The 22,353-nt window shown below is 36.9% G+C and overlaps 1 protein-coding gene across 3 annotated transcripts in view; it reads left to right on the top strand.

Annotated features, from left to right (window-relative positions):
- The window catches only part of TEX9 (testis expressed 9), a 67,321-nt gene that overhangs the window by 17,422 nt on the left and 27,546 nt on the right, over nt 1–22,353 (top strand). For all 3 annotated transcript variants that reach the window (XM_077939451.1, XM_077939452.1, XM_015142303.3), the window contains 6 exons: nt 418–497; nt 5,494–5,542; nt 6,335–6,417; nt 8,292–8,467; nt 11,192–11,274; nt 11,687–11,860. In XM_077939451.1, the coding sequence (XP_077795577.1) occupies nt 460–497; nt 5,494–5,542; nt 6,335–6,417; nt 8,292–8,467; nt 11,192–11,274; nt 11,687–11,860 (603 nt within the window). In that variant the 5' untranslated portion in view covers nt 418–459. The remainder of the gene's footprint in view (nt 1–417; nt 498–5,493; nt 5,543–6,334; nt 6,418–8,291; nt 8,468–11,191; nt 11,275–11,686; nt 11,861–22,353) is intronic.

Below are 22,353 nucleotides of genomic sequence, written 5' to 3' on the forward strand. Positions count from 1 at the left end.
TAGCATCTTCACAGCCTTCTCAACATTGAAGTTTTTCCTGATTTGCGACAAATTTTTCTACCCATTAAGTGAATTTTTAAAAAAATGTCTTATGCCTACTTCTAATTTCTGTTGTATGCTGTGTAAGTTGAAAGACTCTAAAGGGATGGGGAAGCCGGAATTAGAAATATTATGTAAAGGCCTTGATATTCTTACATTTTCCCCTTAGGATGGAATTTTTTAACCCATAACAAATGAAAGGTGCAACTAGTGTTATAGACCTTATCTTCATACTATAGCATTTAGAATTCTGTGCCTTTATGTTATGGAAACCCAGGACAGTTATGAAATGATGAATGTTCAGAGAGGCACTTGAGTATATCTTAGTGGTTTGGTTTTTTTTCTGTATGATATATGACCTTTCTCTACTCATTTAAGAGAGATCGCCAAGAAGTACGATCTAGGCCTATTTCAAAACAAATGAAATCATGTGATGATGAAGATGATTACAGTTTAAGGTAAGTAACTTAAATTCTCAAGCACCTTCTTTTAAATTGATGTACATGGATCTTTAACTATGTAAGATCTTTTTGCATGCAAACATTGAAAATTCTATAATTTTAAGAATAATGTATATATAGGGGGCTTATACCAATCCGACACAGTGGAAGCCCTTTATCTCATGTAATTTTCAAAATATTATTTTGAAATGTATATTCTTGTCCTCATTTTAAAAACTTTAGAGAGGAAACAGGAAAAAGTATATAATTGATGTGAATAAAACTATGAAATCATATTGTAGCAGACACAATGATGATCACCAAACATTCCAGGTCTCTTATAGTTGTCAGTGGGCTATGAATAGAAGTTTAGTTAATCTTTTCCAAGCCAAAACAGACAAGAATTGGTGTGTGAACCTCCAGCTGACTTTCTAGCCATGAAGATGAGTAAAATTCCAATTGGTAAAATCTCCTAGCCTGGTCTCTGGGTGACCATGTGTGGAACATGTAGAAAAAAGGGTCCTTCTTCCTCACTATGGCTGCATTGAATGGGTTAAGCTGCTGGAATTTTTAGGTTACTAGCCTGCTTATCTTTGCTAATGTTGAAATTGGTATTGGGAATGGAATGCTGCATAACAAAAACTCAGAAGTGTGGCATTACCTTAGCAGTTAGGTGGGAACCAGCAAGGAAACTGATATTGGAGGCTGAAAAGATAAAGGATGAATGTTATGTAGTGGCAATGAATTTAGTAAAACTGTCATCTGTGGTAAATTGGGAGGCACAACAGGTGTCTAATGAACTTGTTCTCTGGGGAAAGAGGCTGAAACACAATATTAGCAGTATGTGCTCTTTTATTTTTTATTTATTTATTTTTTTTTTTGAGACGGAGCCTCGCTCTGTCGCCTAGGCTGGAGTGCAGTGGCCCGATCTTGGCTCACTGCAAGCTCCGCCTCCCGGGTTCACGCCATTCTCCTGCCTCAGCCTCCCGAGTAGCTGGGACTACAGGCGCCCGCCACCGCGTCCGGCTAATTTTTTTTGTATTTTTAGTAGAGATGGGGTTTCACCGTGTTCTCCAGGATGGTCTCAATCTCCTGACCTCGTGATCCGCCCTCCTCGGCCTCCCAAAGTGCTAGGATTACAGGCGTGAGCCACCGCGCCCGGCCTCAGTATGTGCTCTTGAAGAGACAAGTTTGGGATAGATTTGGCTGATTTGCAAGCAGAAATAAAAGGGAATACCTGATTATCTAATTCAGATAATTTAATTAGATAATCTAATTATCTAATTCAGATAATCTAATTTTTGTATGTGGTATAGGAGTCAACCTCCATTCTTTTGCACATGGATAGCCATTTGTCTCAGCATTATTTGTTGAGAAGACTATTCTTTCCCCATTGAATGTTCTTAGCACTCTTGTCAAAAATCAGTTGACTGTAGACATATGGTTTTATTTTTGGACTTTCATATCTGTTCCATTGATCTATATAGCTGTCATTATGCCAGTAGCACACTCTTGATTACCCTTGTTGTAATTGTCAAGTTGTGGAGTAAACTGGTTTTAGACCTCAAGAATTACAAGATAAAATTGAGAAAATCTATAAGGAACAAAAGCCTATCAAAATTCAACCTTGAGGCAAATATCAGACTAAACATGTGGACTTTATGACTATTGATAAAATTTTCCAGTGGATTAAGGCTTCTCAGGGCAAGAATCAGATTAAATGGCACATAGTGAAACTTTTCATTTGGGTAAAATGACCCACGGCAAAGACCTAACTAAAGTTAAAGTCTCTCCTTAGAAGCTTGACACTGTTTAACCCATTTTTAAATTGAGAAAGAGAGGTCAGGTGAAGAAATAAAGAATTAGTCTTGGAAAGAATTGTAGGTGATGTAATGGCATGTAGAACTGACTGAAATTAAATAGGGAAGAAACCCACTAGTTTGGGGGAAAGTTTTATCAGCAAAGAAACTCTAGGAATGGACTAAAATTATTTGTGGCTTTTAAAATATTAAAACAGCTATGGGTACCCCACCTCCCAGTATTCTAAGATCAAGAAGCAGGCTGTAAGAGGTGCACAGCCCTACAGGGTTTAGAGACAAAAGAAAAGTTTATTCCTACATGGCAGTATATTTGGCTCATGTGAAATATTGGGATATTATTCATGTATTCAAAAATAATTATTGCATACAATCCAGTATTTCCTTTCCTAGATATTTACCCAAGAGAAATATAAACATATATCCATGAAAAAACCTGCATGTGAATTTTTAGATCAGTTTTATTCATAATTACCAAAACCTGGAAATAATTCAAATATTTATCAAATGGTGGCTGGATGAACAAATTATGGTATATCCATGCAGTGGAATACTACTTGGCAATAAAAAGCCATGAACTACTAGTAGAATAACAACATATTTGCTAAGTGAAAGAAGCCAGGCTAAAAAACATATATAATCTATGTTTCCACTTATTTGATGCTCTGGAAAAGGCAGAGCTTTAGGGACAGAAATCAAGATGGTTGTCTGGGGCTTGAGTAGGGGTTAGGGGACTACCAAGGAACACAAGGGAACTTTTTGAGATGATGGAAATATTCTCTGTCTTGTGGTTGTGGTGGTTATGTGACAATATATGTTTGCTAAAACATATTGAACTGTATATGTAAAAAGAGTATATTGTATGATATATCAATTATATCTCAAACCTGAAAAAAATAATTTTTGAACACTGTTAGTGCCAGGTCTAGCTACTGGTATTACAGTGGTGAGTAAACAGACCTGATCTTGTTTCCAAGAAGTTAATATGTGTTGCTTTTGAGTATTTTTTAAGTACCTCAATTACACATTTTTGTATTTTGATATGCATATGTATGCATACATGTAACATGAAACCACTTTATTAGCTGTAATACTCTGATATTCTGTAAAAAAAGATATTTAAGTTATCAAAATTCCAAAATTTGGATTATACATAAGATTTAACATGGTGTTTATCCAGTAAACTGAAGAACTGAAATGATACTAACAACAGATGATGTTGTGATGATAACGCTCTGTTTATCTATCAGTTTTTTTAATGCTACTGTTTGAACAGATGGCTTTTACCATGTAAAACATGGCATTTGGTGATCAGTTGGGAATTGCTGAATATGGGAAATAATTCTGTAAAGAAACCATTCATTTCAGGTTGGAACAATGATATTCCACCTAAATAAGGAAGAATATATTTAAATAGGTCTTCAACACCCAGGATGACTCTGTCAAAAACTGTGATGGGAAACCAGAGTTTAATCTCCTAATAACGTAGTATACATATCCTCCAGTCTGCTTGAAGCATGGTTTACCATACAGTCATTTCCATCATATTACAAACATTTCATGGAGTTAAACAAAAGTAAGAATACCATATTATAGCTTATTTTTGATGGCAATACACTAGCAAAGTAATATCATTGCAAAATCTGATGGAGACAGATAACCCTTAAATGTCTTTTGACTGATATGTACGCATGTGTGTTGGGGAATGGAATGAGAGGTACAGAAAATGTACTAAAGAAATGACAAACATTAATTTAAAATGAGGAAGATTAAAGAGGACACTTAAAATTTGTATAATATTTGGAAACATTTTCATGTCATTTGTGAGAGTGATTTAGTTTCTGTAATTTTTAACATATTTTGAAAGCCTTTTTTTTCTTCCCAGAGGTATTTCTAATAGTTAAGAGGTTTATTTATCTAAGTGTATCTTTGTATTTAATACTGAAAAAACTTATGCATGGCTAGCTCAGTGGGAGGCATCTGATGGAAAATAATTTTAGTTGTATGTCCTCTCCAATGGTTAGGACTTCTCAGGGGATATGACGGAGTTTTTTCATAGCAATAATGGATGCTAACATGGTATGTTTTCAGAGATGTAAATACAATGCCCAAGACAATGTGTTAGGCAAACTTTTTCTGTAAAGGGGCAGATAGCAAATATTTTTAGATTTGTGGGCTAGTCTGTGTTGTACCTACTTAACTTTAAGGTTGTAGTGTGAAAACAGCCATAGATCAGACATAAATGAATGAGTGGGTGGATTCAGCCTGTGGGCCATAGTTTGCAGACTTCCATAAACACTCCTTGTTTTTTTGTTGTTGTCGTTTGAGACAGAGTTTCGCTCTGGAGTGCAGTGGCGCAATCTCGGCTCAATGAAAGCTCCACCTCCTGGGTTCATGCCATTCTCCTTCCTCAGCCTCCCAAGTAGCTGGGACTACAGGTGCCCGCCACCACGCCTGGCTGATTTTTTGTGTTTTTAGTAGAGACGGGGTTTCACTGTGTTAGCCAGGATGGTCTCGATCTCCTGACCTTGTGATCCGCCCGCCTTGGCCTCCCAAAGTGCTGGGATTACAGGTGTGAGCCACTGCGCCCGGCCGACACTCCTTGTTTTAAACTACAAATATATTTGGAAAACCTTGTGTATAAAAATAAATTGCATTTTAGATGTGTTTATTCATGCACTCAACAAATACTTAAGCCAGTAGTAGTACCTGGCATATAACCTTTATATTGACTAGGCATAGAATATTGAACAAGGCAGACATGATTTCTGCCCTCATAGAGTTCACAGTATAATGAGGAAAACAGGCACTGACCAAGTGTTTTAAGTGGATTAAAAGAATGATAACATTGAGTGGGCTCATAATAAAAAGCCCTGTGGTGAATCGTTTGTAAAATGGGTAATTGCTGTGGATAGCCCACAATTACTCTTGATGATTTCCATTCATTAAAATTTTTGCTAGTTTCCTACTAGAATATTGGCATTATAGTGTATCTTCTTAAAGGTGAATTATGTAACCAAAGCATTTTTCTTGTTTATGGTACTCATTCAGAAAAAATTAACATGTGGATAACTACAATTATAGCAAAGGTTATTTGATAGTTGAATAGTTTCCCTTTCAAATACAATTGTTGAATATCATTGTCTCAGCTCAATGTCATCTATTATTAATGTATAATGTTTATTTTTGGTCTGTAGAGGTGTATTACCATCTGAAGGGATAGTTCATCTTCATTCAGAAACTAAGGTATGAAATTAAACTTTCTCTGAATACAATTATATTCTGTAGAACTTAGGTTTTTTTAGACTTTTCTTAGACAAAGCAGAGAAGGGGTATGACTCAACAGAAACAATATAAACCTTGATACTCAGAGGGATGCATTTATGAAATGTCACTCATATAATAAATGGAATCCTTTGTTGTCTCATAATTTCACTGAATAATTTGGAGGTACAGTGGAAAAAATTCTAGGTGAAATGACTTTGTAAACTGAGGCTTATTTTTTTTTTCTGAAGCTTACATCTAGTAGAGCGAAGACCTGAAAAAGAATGATACTCATATGCAAAGAAGGTGATTTGAAAAGTTTGTTCGTTCATTTAAATATTTATAGTGTAGAGATCACTCTTCTAGGTGTAGAACATACTGGGATCTATGTTTCCCATCCATGGAGACCTAAGCCAAGGGAACTATATACCTGAAGGCCACGGAAGGCCTGCCTGGGGAATAATTGGTTCCTGAGGAGAACTAAATTCTGTGAGTCAGAATGTCCAGATTTATTCACGACAGTCCACTGGCTAGCTGAATACCATTGAATCTTTAGGACTCATTTTCCTTATCCTTGAATTTCTTGGTTTTGGTATTATCTAGGTCTTTTCCAGCTATACAGTTGTGATATTCTTGAAAAGACATTTTTGGTAATTCCATCAAAATAGCAGTTTTTCTGTGTAGCAAAATAGCAATTCTATGTGTTACAGAATTGCTTTCTTTGGCAAATAATTAGACTCTAATTAATCAATACTTTCAATTCTTTTAATGTAGCCAAAGACCAAAAACATTGATCCTGTAAACAAGGTTCAAAACAAATTACACTCTGCAAATAAAGGAAGGAAAACAAATTCAAGGTATAGTATAGTTTTCAAAGTATTTCTTTTTTTTTAGTTGTATAATTCACAATACCATCATTCTTAATTTTTAAGCTCTGTTTGTTTTTCCAGATCTTTTTATACCCTAAACATTAAGTTACCCTGCATATATCTTATCCATATTCAGTAATTTAGAACATTTTCTACTCAGAAATGTTTTGCAGCAGTTAACAAATACTTTATATTGTTCTCAAGAAAAATTCTAAATCTAAAATTTTTATAAATGTTATTTCTAGTGATTTATTCTCTTAGAACTGTGACTGCAACTGAGGTTTGTTTTGTTTTGTTTTGTTTTTTGATCGCTGCCTAGTTCTCTCAAATAGGCTCAATAGTTTAGTTTTTGAGTATTTGACAAAGTGCATACATTATTTTGTCTATTGAGCTACAGAATTATTTGCCATGCTCTAAATAGGACTATAATATAATTATAATTTACATTTTATTGTTTTTGGTGAGAAAGAATTCAAGACAGTTCTTAGTATTATAGGCATAAAAAGGGACCCAAGATGCTCCCTAGGATAGGATGCTTTCTAGAAAAGGTGGAGGATTGAGTTGCACCAACCATCTTCAGTCAGTTATTACATTTAGATGTCTATTACTTACCCAAACTGATCACTGCATTGTAATTTTGGAAAAATCTTTGTTCATTTTTGTGTCTTTTAATTGTTTAAATAACTTTTTTGTTTTTGGTTTTTTTAAATAAAAGGGATGGAAAAAATAGAGTAAAGTGATAAGGAACAGAAAATAACTATACAATAGATTGAAGAAAAGAACTTATAGGCCACATACATGCATACATAACTGGAAAGGGTTACCTTTTCAGACTTCACATTTTTTTTTTTAAAGTTGATTTTTCAAATAGAATTCCAAAGACCAAGACCTACTATTTGATAGCACAATAGGGTGACCATAGCCAATAATAACTTAATTGTATTTTTAAAATAACTTAAAGAGTGTATTTAGATTGTTTGTAATTCAAGCAATAAATGCTTGAGGGGATGGATACCCCCTTCTTCATAATGTGCTCATTTCACATTGCATTCCTGTATCAAAACATCTCATAAATATGTACACCTACTGTGTACCCACAAAAAATTAAAATGAAAAGAAAAGAATTCTAAAGCATTTGCTTATGTTTTAAAAGTGAATTTGGCTTTCAGAACCATAAATTTGTTGATGTGTCAATGAATTAGGCCTGGCCCATTCCTCAGTGCCTTTAGAAATGAGTTTTATTTTGTCGGTCTTCTCCATTTCATTAAAAAAAAATCAAATCCAACTTTTTGGTTAATATTGATCATGGTAAGAATGTGTTTCTTTGGGTGGAAAAAAATGTTGTTTGATTGAGCTATTAGCTCTTCACTCTGTAATTTTTTCTCAGGAGGTATTTTTCTTTGCTGTTTGCAGAATTATGGCCAGGGTGATGTCAGTTTATACAGTTTTTCTCCAGAGGCATGTAAATTTCAAAGCCACAGGCTGGATTTGACCTAGGAGGCCAAGTGCAGTACTCTTAGTTTTGGTATTCCCTTATATGGAGGCAAAGTCTAGACCATCTGGCCTCATAAAGCCTTCTCTAGCTCTGTGGTCATGTGATTCATAAAGACCAAAAATCTGCTAAGTCTCTTGTAATATAGTCCTTGAAAGTATCATATGTAGATTTCATCATAAATTTGAAATGTGTAATAGTAGTCTCTTGTAATATAAACCTTAATATAAATTACAGATTTCATCATAAATTTAAATTTATAATAATTTTGATCTGCTTATTTGGGTAAAAGGCATATATCCTTTCTACCTTTCTATTTTGTTCACATATACGTATATACATACATATGTATTTAATTTTTATTTTTTAGTGTTAAATTGAAATACTCCGATGTCCAAACTGCCGACGATGTTGCCATTCCAGAGGATTTCTCAGACTTTTCCCTTGCAAAAACAATTAGCAAAATTGAAGGGCAACTGGAGGAAGAAGGCTTACCTGAATATACAGATGATATTTTTTCTGGTGTTAGTAATGACATTGGAACAGGTAGATTTTCTTTTGTTTCTTATTTTTATCTTTATAGCACAGTTACTTAGAAGAGGAAGTCTTGGGGAACTATTTCTTACATTAAAAAAAAAACGTATTGTGATGTCTTGGTTTGTTTCAGTATAATCTAGTAGGATGTGGTGGAGGGAGGAATGAATGGGATTATAGATGAAATAAAACTGGCCATGAGTCAGTCATTGTTAAAGATAGGCAGTGGGTAAATGGGGTTCATTGAACTTGCCTACTTTTATGTTTCATATTTTCCATTATAAAAAGTAAAAATAAAAAAGACTGTATTTACTGGTTTGATTGAATACATTTCAACTTAAGTTAAAATACCCATCGCTTATTGTTACAATATTTAAAAAGTTTTTCTGAATTTTTTCATTTACTGTTACTATATTTTATTTATTGCGTGTTAAATCAACACATGCAAAAGGACAAATGAATTGACATTGCATCAGGTAAAATAAATGAATTTTCTAATGTATATAATTTTTCTTATTAACTCATTCTTTGCGTATCACTAGAATAATACTAAATTTCAATCAACTAAAAACATTACTAAATTTATGAGGAGCCTCCTATGCTATTGAAGCAAAAAAGTAAGACAATTGAGTATATATGAACTAGTTACTGCCGAACTATAATACAATTAATTGTGACTACAGGCAGGCCACTTAGCCCCTCTGTAATAGCAGTTTATTCATTTGAAAATTTAGCAGTTTGTATTAGATGATCATAAAGTTTATGTATTAGTCTGTTCCTGCACTGCTATAAAGAAATACCTAAGACTGTGTAATTTATAAAGAAAAGGTTTAATTGGCTCATGGTACTGCAGGCTGTACAGGAAGCATAGCAGTTTCTGCTTCTGGGGAGGCCACAGGAAACTTCCAATCATGGTGGAAGGCAAACAGGGAGTGAGACACCTCACACGGTGGGATCACGAACAAGAGATAGAGGGGGGAGGTGCTACATGTTTTTAAACAACCAGATTTCATGAGAAGTCACTATTATGAGGACAGTACCAAAAGGGATGATACTAAACCATTTATGAGAAATCACCCCCATGATCCATTCACCTCCTACCAGGCCCCACCTCCAACACGGGATTACAATTCAACATGAGATTTGGGTGGGGACACAGATCCAAACCATATCAGTTTATCTTTAAAATTATTTGATTCTGTGAGAAATCATAATTTATATATGTAATAATTATTGTGTTATATACTAGTCATAAGTAGGGAGCAATTTTCTTCTGCACTTACTATATTTACTGACCGAATCAAGCTTTCTAGGGCTAGTTATGGTAAGGAAATGTAAGTGGAGCAGTAAGTTGCCTTTAGGTCTCTCTAAGATGCTTTTGAGGATGTGATACCCAGGTGTTGATTGTTCCTCGGTAGAGGAACATGGTCCCAGGTCCCATGGCCCTGTTAGAACTGCCTCCCTGTGTTCCCTTTTTAGTATCACTGGTCCAGGTATCTTCTTCTTTGGGAGAATTTTCTCTTATTTCAGGTGATTGCTTGGAATGGTTTGGTTATGTGTGGGAGAAAAAGATCAAGAAGTAGTTTGGGAGCACAGATTACTTTGTAAGATTAAAGCTAAGGTCGAGTGGGGAGCAGAGTTTAGTACTGTGGGCCTCCAGACATGGGAGCACTCTGCTCCTTGGGTTAGAGTTGAGGTAGAGTTACTAAGGTTAGAGTTAGGGAGAAAAAGAAATGGGAAAAGTCATGCTTTCCTATTTTTTCTTCCTTCTTTCCCTCAGAGGCCAACTACTGTCAACTTCACACTTTTTAATTTGTCATTTCCCTCTATTCCCTGCTCACCTGGAGTTATATGGTAGGAGAGTTGAGGCCAAAGAGACCTAGGTAGAGTTAGAGCCAACCCATAATTCATCAGCTCGATGATAACACTGAGGGCACTTAAAAAAGCCAGAAGTGTGTATGGAGATGTTTTATGCTGTGCACATCACATGTGTATGGCTTAGTGGATTTGTCCTAATGACTTCTCAGAGCAGTTCCAAGTGTTTCCTCAAGATAAATTTCATGATTGTTTTATAATATTCCTACTATGCCATTTTGAACAAATGACTGAATGACTTATGAGTGAGTTCTTAATTCAGTTTTCACTTTATTTACTTTACGGGCCTACAAACTTCAAAGATTTACTGCTGATATTATTGAATAATGAACTTTTGCTGGCAGTAAAATACCAAACATAGATCTTGAAGGTTTGTGGGAGAAAGCTTAGACAGTAAGGTATTAGTGTATTTCTTTGCTTCAAAGACACATATATTACATTTTAACTGCTCAGAAATTGGCATCTGCATTACAGTCAGTGGCATTTTGTAATCACAATGACTAGATTGAAGCTGAGTTTTGCTAGAGAAGATTTATGTTTGTTTCTACCAAACACTCAGGGACATTATTGACCTGAGAACACTTTAAATTCTCTGATGTAGTTTGGACCACCCTGGTGAGTGTGAATTTAGTCTGCAAACTTATGTGAATACTACCTGTGATTTCTTTCTGTTGACTGGATTTATTCGTCATTGACCTTTTCATTAGGACTGTTTAGTACCTATAGTGCCCCCTAAGAGATATCTCCTATTTGACTCCCCATCTTGAGTATTTTCTTCTTTATAAAGTAATGGCCTGTCTTACAATTGATGTCATCTTAGATTCAGCAAAAGACAGTAAATATAATTATTTAAATTCACAGAAGCACAGATCAGATTTCTAAAGGCCAAACTCCGTGTTATGCAGGAGGAATTGGATAATGTTGTATGTGAATGCAATAAAAAGGTAAGCTTTAAAAACCTCTTAAAAGGCTGCAATATTCAAAGACATTTTAGGAGCAATTTCCATTACATTTTGAATAACTTTATTTAGATATAAATCATAGTTAAATTTTGAAATCAAAAATTGTATATAAGTACTGAACTTTATTCTGATATGTTGAATTTTCACAGAGCTGAAATATCTTACATTTTAGTTATAATTAGTATTCTCTATATTAGTCTTACAAGTGTAGTGTAAGCTATTAAATGCAAATAAAACATTTGACTCCATTTTTGAAGGTAAAAATAGACTGTAATTTGTTTTTCATGAAATGTGTATAAATGTCAAAGAACATATGAAACTTCTTTTTCTCTGCTTTGTTTTGATAACAAATCTTACATATTTTTTCACATAATCTGTAATTTCATAACTGTAGGAGGATGAAATTCAGAATTTAAAGTCTCAAGTAAAAAAATTTGAAGAAGATTTTATGAGACAGCAGCGAACAATTAATATGCAGCAGTCTCAAGTAGAAAAATATAAGACTCTTTTCGAAGAAGCAAACAAAAAGTGTGATGGATTACAGCAGCAGTTGTCTTCAGTAGAAAGGGTAATTATTTTAGTATTTTTCCTAACTTAATGCCAAAAATACAATAAAATTATTAAGGTTACACATTTGTATAGATGCCATTTTGACATTTCAGTTATTTTATTAGTATTTACTGAAAACTCTTTCCCCTGCCATAGAATATTTTTTAACAACTGTATTGAGATGTAATGTAATTCACCCTTTTGAAGTATACAATTCAGTGGCTTTTGGTGTATTCATAGAATTGTGCAACTATCACCACAACCATTTTCATAATCCCTAAAGAACACTTCATACCCTTTAGCCACCCCACCCTGACCCTGCTCCCCTCAATCCCTTACAGCCCTAGGCAACCACTAATCTATTTTATGTCTCAATAAATTTGTCTGTTCTGGAAATTTCATATACATGGAATCATATAATATGTGGTCTTTGTGACTGACTTTTACTTAAGATGTTTTCAAGGTTCATCCATGTTGCAGCACCTATCAGTACTTTATTTCTTTTTATTGGCAAGTAATATTCTGTTATATATAACACATTTAATTTACCTGTTTATCAGTTGGTAGCTTTGGGTTATTTGGGTTGTTTCTACTGTCTGGCAATTTTAAATACTTTGAATATGCATGTATAAGTTTTTGTGTGCACATATGTTTTCATTTCTCTTGGTTATATAGCCAGGAATGGAATTGCTGGGTCATATGGAAATCTTGTGTTGACCTTTTGAGGAATTGCTGTTTTCCAAACTGCCTGTACCATTTTACATTCCTACCAGTAGTGCATGAAGGTCCTAATTTCTACACATCCTCACCAACATCTACTAGATTATCTTTTTGATTATAGCCATACTGCAAGTGTAAAAGAGTTACCTCATTGTGGTTTTGATTTGCATTTCCCTAATAACTAATGATGCTGAACATCTTTTCATGTGCTTAATGGCATTTGTCTATTTTCTTTGGAGAAATGTCCTTAAGATCTTTGCCCATTTTTTAAATTGGATTTTTAAAAATTAATAATAAGAACTTTTAAGTTATATGTTTAGATACAAGTCCCTTATTAGATATATGATTTGCAAATAGTTTTCCCATACAGTGGGTTGTCTTTCACTTTATGGTACTCTTTGAGGCACAAAAGTTTTAAATTTTGATGAAGTCCAGTTTATCTAACATTTATTTGGTTGCCTATGCTTTTGGTGTCATATTTAAGGGGAGAATGTATTTTAAATAAACTATCCTAGCTTAAAACATTTTATATTAGTGTACCATTGTGAAAATAAAAATATACTGTTTGCGATTGCTTTGTAAAATGTGATAAGAATTATGTAATATAGCACATCGTGAGATTTAGTAAGAAAATGTGCCCCCTTTATTAATACCCTTACATTTTTCTTTTGTATGGTCATATTTAAAAACCCTGCTTTTTAAACATTTTGGTCTTGTATAATTAGCATTATCTTGTAATAAGTTTTAATATCAGATTCACTTAGATATAATTTGTATGCAGTAAATTCACTTTTTAGTGTACAATTTTATGAGTTTTGACAAATGTATGCAGTAATGTAAGTATCACTATAATTGAGACATAGAACAGTTCGATCAGACCCCCAAAATTCCCTGTGAATTCAGTCAAGGCCTTCCCTAATCCCAGCCCCAGGCAACCATTGATGTGTTTGCTTTTAAAATTTTGGCCTTTTCCCAAATGTCACATAAATAGAATCACATAGGATATAGCCTTTTGAATCTGATTTTTTTTTCCAGTTAGCATAAAAGATTTGATATGGTGTGACTGTGTCCCCACCCAAATTTCATCTTGAATTCCCACGTGTTGTGGGAGGAAGCCAGTGGGAGGTAATTGAATCATGGGGGCAAGTCTTCCCTGTGCTGTTCTTGTGATGACGAAAAAGTCTCAGGAGATCTGATGGTTTTAAATGGGGGAGTTTCCCAGCACAAATTCTCTTCTCTTGTCTGCTGCCATGTGAGACATGCCTTTCACCTTCCAACATGATTGTGAGGCCTCCTCAGCCACGTGGAACTGTGAGTCCAATAAACCTCTTTCTTTTGTAGATTGCCCAGTCTTAGGTATGTCTTTATCAGCAGCATGAAAATGAACTAATACAGTATATTGGTACCAGTAGAGTTGGGTGCTGATGCAAATGTTGAAGTGACCTTGCAACTGGGTAAGAGGCAGAGGTTGGAAAAGTTTGGAGGGCTCAGAAGAATACAGGAAAATGTGGGAAAGTTTGGAACTCCCTAGGGACTTGTTGAGTGGCTTTGACCAATATACTGATAATGATATGGACAATGAAATCTAGGCTGTGGTGGTCTCAGATGGAGATGAGGAACTTGTTGGGAACTAGAGCAAAGGCGACTCTTGTTATGTTTTAGTAGAGAGACTGGTAGCATTTTGCCCCTTTCCTAGAGATCTGTGGGACTTTGAAATTGAGAGATGATTTAGGGTGTCTGGTGGAAGAAATTTCTAAGCAGCAAAGCACTCAAGAGGTGACTTGGTGTTGTTAAAGGCATTCAGTTTTAAAAGGGAAACAGCACAAAAGTTTGGAAAATTGCAGCCTGACAATGCAGTGGAAAAGAAAATCCCATTTTCTGAGGAGAAATTCAAGCCAGCTGCAGAAATTTGCATAAGTCATGAGGAGATGAATGTTAATCCCCAAGACAATGGGGAAAATGTCCCCCAAGGCATGTCAGAGGTCTTCACAGCAGCCCCTCCCATCACAAGCCCGGAGGCCTAGGAGGCATGATTGGTTTTGAAATGTGAGGACATGAGATTTGGGAGGGTCCTGGGGTAGAATATGGTTTGGCTGTGTCCCCACCCAAATTTAATCTTGAATTCCCACGTGTTGCAGGAGGGACCCGGTGGGAGGTAATTGAATCATGGGGGCAGGTCTTTCCTATGCTGTTCTCATGATAGTGAATAAGTCTCAGGAGATCTGATGGTTTTAAAAATGGGAGTTTCCCTGCACAAGCTGTCTCGTCTGCCACCATGTGAGACGTGCCTTTACCTTCCGCCATCATTGTGAGGTCTCCCCAGACATGTGAAACTGTGAGTGCAATAAATCTCTTTCTTTTGTAAATTGTACTGTCTTGGGTATGTCTTTATCAGCAGCATGAAAACGGACTAATACAACATGCAGTATTTATCCCTATTATAGTCCATTTCTTTTTATTGCTGAGTAGTGTAAACACTGAATGAATATACTTCAGTTTCTTTCCCCAGTCATCCAGTAATAAAACTTAATTATAGTATTTAATAGTCTAAACTTGTGTTTCCAATATGGTAGCCACTTACATTTGTGGCTAAATTGTGATGTGCTGTAAGTGTAAAGTAAAAATCAGATTTTGAAAAATTCATGTAAAACAGAATGAAGAATGTAAAATATATCAAAATCTCTTAATATTTTTTGTATTGGTTATATGTCGAAATAATATTTGAATATATGAGGTTAAGTGAAATACGTTACTAAAATTAATTTTACCAGTTTCTGTTTCACCTTTTAAAGTGGCTACTAGAAATTTTGTAATTACATAAGTATGCTGTATTCTATTTCTATTGGTCTAAGAAATATATATAATGGGTGTAAAGGGAAAAAGCTGTAGTGTCTAGGGGAACATCCATGTTTTAATTTGTCATGACTTTACCATTTACCATTATGCACCCAAGTTCTGGTCACATCACTGTTCTAGTCTCACATAATCTTGAAACATTGGTTATATTTTTGATTCTTTTCATGTTCTTGGACGTCATCTCCAATCCTGTGCAATTTTTCTTCCAAATGTTTTTCATTCATCGCTTCTTTTCAATTCCCATTTTGTGTCCATTTTCCATTTCTTATCCATTGTATCCTGTACTTTGTCAGTAGGTTAATGTTCCCAGAGGGTCACATTGATTATGTAGAGGGATAATTTTTTTCCCTTTGTATGGGGATGATTTTTTGAGTGCCATATGCCAGATAAAATGCATTTTATAGAAAGGGAAACTGAGTGGCCAGGCATGGTGGCTCATGCCTGTTATCCCAGCACTTTGGGAGGCCAAGGCAGGCAGATCAGGAGGTCAGGAGATTGAGACCATCCTGGCTAACACGGTGAAACCCTGTGTCTACTAAAAATACAAAAAAATGCCATTCCAAGATGGCCAAATAGGAATAGCTCTGGTTTGCAGCTCCCAGCATGATTGATGCAGAAGACAGGTGATTTCTGCATTTCCAACTGAGGTACCTGGTTCATCTCGTTGGGACTGGTTGGACAGTGGGTGCAGCCCGTGGAGGGCGAGCCAAAGCAGAGCGGGTGTTGCTTCACCCAGGAAGTGCAAGGGGTTGGGGGATTTCCTTTCCCTAGCCAAGGGAAGTTGTGACTGACTGTACCTGGAAAAACAGGACACTTCTGCCCAAATACTGCACTTTTCCCAAGGTCTTAGCAACCGGCAGACAAGGAGATTCTCTCCTGTGCCTGGCTTGGCGGGTCACACGCCCACGGAGCCTTGCTCACTGCTAGTATAGCAGGCTGAGATTGAACTGCGAGGCGGCAGCCTGGCTGGTGGTGGGGCGTCCGCCATTGCTGAGGCTTGAGTAGGTAAACAAAGTGGCCAGGAAGCTTGAACTAGGCAGAGACAACCGCAGCTCAGCAAGGCATACTGTCCCTATAGACTGCACCTCTGTGGACAGGGCATAGCTGAACAAAAGGCAGGAGACAACTTCTGCAGACTTAAATGTCCCTGTCTGACAGCTCTGAAGAGAGCAGTGGTTGTCCCAGCACAGCATTTGAGCTCTGAGAATGGACAGACTGCCTCCTCAAGTGGGTCTCTGACCCCAAAGTAGCCTGTGAGACACCTCCCAGTAGGGGCCGACAGACACCTCATGTAGGCGGGTGCCCTTCTGGGATGAAGCTTCCGGAGGAAGCATCAGCCAGCAATAACTGCTGTTCTGCAATATTTGCTGTTCTGTAGCCTCCACTTGTGATACCCAGGCAAACAGGGTCTGGAGTGGACCTCCAGCAAACTCCAACAGACCTGTAGCTGAGGGACCTGTTAGAAGGAAAACTAACAAACAGAAAGGAATAGCATCAACATCAACAAAAAGGACATCTACACCAAAACCCCATCTGTAGGTCACCAACATCAAACACCAAAGGTAGATAAAATCACAAAGATGGGGAGAAACCAGAGCAGAAAAGCTGAAAATTCTAAAAACCAGAGTGCCTCTTCTCCGAAGAATTGCAGCTCCTTGCCAGCAACAGAACAAAGCTGCATGGAGAATGACTTTGACGAGTTAACAGAAGTAGGCTTCAGAAGGTTGGTAATAACAAACTCCGAGCTAAAGGAGCATTTTCAAACCCATCGCAAGGAAAATAAAAACCTTGAAAAAAGGTTAGACAAATGGCTAACTAGAATAAAAAATGTAGAGAAGACCTTAAATGACCTGATGGAGCTGAAAACCATGGCACGAGAACTTTGTGATGCATGCGGAAGCTTCAATAGCCGATTCGATCAAGTGAAAGAAAGGGTATCAGGGATTGAAGATCAAATTAATGAAATAAAGTGAGAAGACAAGTTTAGAGACAAAAGAGTAAAAAGAAATGAACAAAGCCTTCAGGAAATACGGGACTATGTGAAAAGACCAAATCTGTGTTTGATTGGTATACCTGAAAGTGATGGGGAGAATGGAACCAAGTTGGAAAACACTTTTCAGGATATTTCCCAGGAGAACTTCCCCAACCTAGCAAGACAGGACAACATTCAAATTCAGGAAATACACAGAGCACCACAAAGATATTCCTCAAGAAGTGCAACACCAAGATACATACCTGTCAGGTTCACCAAGTTTGAAATGAAGGAAAAAATGTTAAGGGCAGCTAGAGAGAAAGGTCGGGTTACCCACAAAGGGAAGCCCATCAGACTAACAGTGGATCTCACGGCAAAAACCCTACAAACCAGAAGAGAGTGGGGACCAATATTCAACATTCTTAAAAGAATTTTCAACCCAGAATTTCATACCCAGCCAAACTAAGCTTCGTAAGTGAAGGAGAAATAAAATCATTTACAGACAAGCAAATGCTGAGAGATTTTGTCACCACCAGGCCTGCCTTACAAGAACTCCTGAAGGAAGCACTAAACATGGAAAGAAACAACCAATACCAGCCACTGCAAAACAGGCCAAATGGTAAAGATCATCGATGCAATGAAGAAACTGCATCAATTAAAATAACCAGCTAACCTCATGACAGGATCAAATTCACACATAACAATATTAACCTTAGATGTAAATGGGTGAATGCCCCAATTAAAAGACACAGACTGGCAAATTGGATAAAGAGTCAAGATCCTTCAGTGTGGTTTATTCAGGAGACCCAACTCATGTGCAGAGACACACACAGGCTCAAAATAAAGGGATGGAGGAAGACCTACCAAGCAAACTGAAAGCCAAAAACAGCAGGGGTTGCAATCCTAGTCTCTGATATACAGATTTTAAACCAACAAATATCAAAAGAGACAAAGAAGGCCATTACATAATGGTAAAGGGATCAAATCAACAAGAAGACCTAACTATCCTAAATATATATGCACCCAATACAGAAGCAACCAGATTCATAAAGCAAGTCCTTAGAGACCTACAAAGAGACTTAGACTGCCACACAATAATAATGGGAGACTTTTACACCCCACTGTCAATATTAGAAAGATCAACAAGACAGGTTAACAAGGATATCCAGGACTTGAACTCAGCTCTGCACCAAGCAGACCTAATAGACATCTACAGAACTCTCCACCCCAAATCAACAGAATATACATTCTTCTCAGCACCACATCACACTTATTCTAAAATTGACCACAAATTGTAAATAAAGCACTCCTTAGCAAATGTAAAAGAACAGAAATCACACCAAACTGTCTCTCAGACCACAGTGCAATCAAATTAGAACTCAGGTTTAAGAAACTAACTTAAAACCACACAACTACATGGAAACTGAACAACCTGCTTCTGAATGACTACTGGGTAAATAATGAAATGAAGGCAGAAATAAAGTTGTTCTTTGAAACCAATGAGAACAAAGACACAACATACCAGACTCTCTGGGGCACATGTAAAGCAGTGTGTATAGGGAAATTTATAGCACTAAATGCCCACAAGAGAAAGCAGGAAAGATCTAAAATCGACACCCTAACATCACAATTGAAAGAACTAGAGAAGCAAGAGGAGACAAATTCAAAAGCTAGCAGAAAGCAAGAAATAACCTAAGATCAGAGCAGAATTGAAGGAGATAGAGACACGAAAAACCCTTCAAAAAATCAATGAATCCAGGAGCTGACTTTTTGAATTTTGTCTATAAACAAAATTGATAGAACACTAGCAAGACTAATAAAGAAGAAAAGAGAGAAGAATCAAATAGACAAAATAAAAAGTGATAAAAGGGATATCACCACGGATCTCACAGAAATATAAACTACCATCAGAGAATACTACAAACACCTCTATGCAAATAAACTAGAAAATCTAGAAGAAATGGATAAATTCCTGGACACATACTCCCACCCAAGACTAAACGAGGAGGAAGTTGAATCACTGATTAGACCAATAACAGGCTCTGAAATTGAGGAAATAATTAATAGCCTACCAACCAAAAAAAATTCAGGACCAGATGGATTCACAACCAAATTCTACCAGAGGTACAAAGGGAGCTGATACCATTTCTTCTGAAACTATTTCAATCAACAGAAAAAGAGGGAATCCTCCCTAACTCATTTTATGAGGTCAGCATCATCCCGATATCAAAGCCTGTCAGAGACACAACATAAAAGAATTTTAGACCAATATCCCTGATGAACATCTATATGAAAATCCTCAATAAAATACTGGCAAACTGAATGCAGCAGCACATCAAAAAGCTTATCCATCACGATCAAGTCAGCTTCATCCCTGGGAGGCAAAGCTGGTACAACATATGCAAATCAATACACGTAATCCATCACATAAACAGAATCAAAGACAAAAACTACATGATTATCTCAGTAGATGTAGAAAAGACCTTCGACAAAATTCAACAGCCTTACATGCTAAAAACTCTCAATAAACCAGGTATTGATGGAATGCATCTCAAAATAATGAGTTATTCATGACAAACACACAGCCAATATCATACAGAATGGGCAAAAACTGGAAGCATTCCGTTTGAAAACTGGCGCAGGACAAGGATGCCCTCTCTTAGCACTCCTATTCAACATGGTGTGGTGTTGGAAGTTCGGGCCAGGGCAGTCAGGCAAGAGAAAGCAATAAAGGGTATTCAGCTAGGAAAAGAGGAAGTCAAATTGTCCCTATTGGCAGATGACACGATTTTATATGTAGAAAACCCCATCGTCTCAGCCCAAAACCTCCTTAAGCTGATAAGCAACTTCAGCAAACTCAATGTGCAAAAATCACAAGCATTCCTATACACCAATAACACACAGCCAAATCGTGAGTGAACTCCCATTCACAATTGCTACAAAGAGAATCAAATACCTAGTAATCCAACTTACAACGGATGTGAAGGACCTCTTCAAGGAGAATTACAAACCACTGCTAAACAAAATAAAAGAGGACACAAACAAAGGAAGAACATTCTGTGCTCATGGATAGGAAGAATCAATATCGTGAAAATGGCCCTACTGCCCAAGGTAATTTATAGATTCAGTGCCGTCCCCATCAAGCTGCCAGTGACTTTCTTCACAGAATTGGAAGAAACTACTTTAAAGTTCATGTGGAACCAAAAAAAGCGCCCGCATTGCCAGGACAATCCTAAGCCAAAAGAACAAAGCTGGAGGCATCTTGCTACCTGACTTCAAAGTATACTACAAGGCTCCAGTAACCAAAACAGCATGGTACTGGTACCAAAACAGAGATATAAACCAATGGAACAGAACAGAGGCCTCAGAAATAGCACCACACATCTACAACCATTTGATCTTTGACAGACCTGACAAAAACAAGAAATGGAGAAAGGATTCCCTATTTAATAAATGGTGCTGGGAAAACTGGTTAGCCATATGTAGAAAGCTAAAACTGGATCCCTTCCTTATACCTTATATGAAAATTAATTCAAGATGAATTAAAGACTTAAATGTTAGACCTAAAACTGTAAAAACCCTAGAAGAAAACCTAGGCAATACCATTGAGGCCATAGGCATGGGCAAGGACTTCATGACTAAAACACCAAAAGCAATGGCCACAAAAGCCAAAATAGACAACTGGGATCTAATTAAACTAAAGAGCTTTTGCACAGCAAAAGGAACTACCATCAGAGTGAACAGGCAACCTACAGAATGGGAGAAATTTTTTGCAATCTACCCATCTGACAAAGGGCTGATAATCAGAATCTACAAAGAGCTCAAACAAATTTACAAGAAAAAAACAACCCCATCAAAAAGTGGGCAAAGGATATGAACAGACATGACTCAAAAGAAGACATTTATGCAGCCAACAGACACATGAAAAAATGCTCATTGTCACTCGTCATCAGAGAAATGCAAATCAAAACCACAGTGAGATACCATCTCACACCACTTAGAATGGCGATCATTAAAATGTCAGGAAACAACAGATGCTTGGAGAGGATGTGGAGAAATAGGAGCGCTTTTACACTGTTGGCAGAGTGCAAATTAGTTCAACCATTGTGGAAGACAGTGTGGCGATTCCTCAAGGATCTAGAACTAGAAATGCCATTTGACCCACCAATCCCATTACTGGGTGTATACCCAAAGGATTATAAATCATGCTCCTATAAACACACATGCACATGTATGTTTATTGCAGCACTATTCACAATAGCAGAGACTTGGAACCAACCCACATCTCCATCAATGATAAACTGGATTAAGAAAATGTGGCACATATACACCATGGAATACTCTGCAGCCATAAAAAAGGATGAGTTCATGTCCTTTGCAGGAACATGGATGAAGCTGGAAACCATCATTCTCAGCAAACTCTCACGAAGACAGAAAACCAAACACCGCATGTTCTCACTCATAGGTGGGAATTGAACAATGACACCACTTGGACACAGGGCAGCAACATCACACATCGGGGCCTATTGGGGGCTGGGGAGCTGGGGGAAGGATAGCATTAGGAGAAATACCTAATGTAAATGACAAGTTGATGGGTGCAGCAAACAACATGACACATGTGTACCCATGTGTCACACCTGCACATTGTGCACATGTACCCTAGAACTTAAACTATAATAATAAAAAAAAATTAAAGTACAAAAAAATTAGCCCGGCGCGTTGGCGGGCGCCTGTAGTCTCAGCTACTCGGGAGGCTGAGGCAGGAGAATGGCGTGGCGTGAACCTGGGAGTTGGAGCTTGCAGCGAGCCTACATGGCGCCACTGCACTCCAGCCTGGGCAAGAGAGCGAGACTCCATCTCAAAACAACAACAACAACAACAAAAAACAAAGGGAAACTGAGTTTGATGGTGAAGCAAATTACCCAAGTTTATATATAGGTAGTGGCAGAATAGGATTCAAACTG

The sequence above is a fragment of the Macaca mulatta genome, chromosome 7, assembly GCF_049350105.2.
Source record: "Macaca mulatta isolate MMU2019108-1 chromosome 7, T2T-MMU8v2.0, whole genome shotgun sequence".
In the NCBI taxonomy this organism is placed as follows: domain Eukaryota; kingdom Metazoa; phylum Chordata; class Mammalia; order Primates; family Cercopithecidae; genus Macaca; species Macaca mulatta.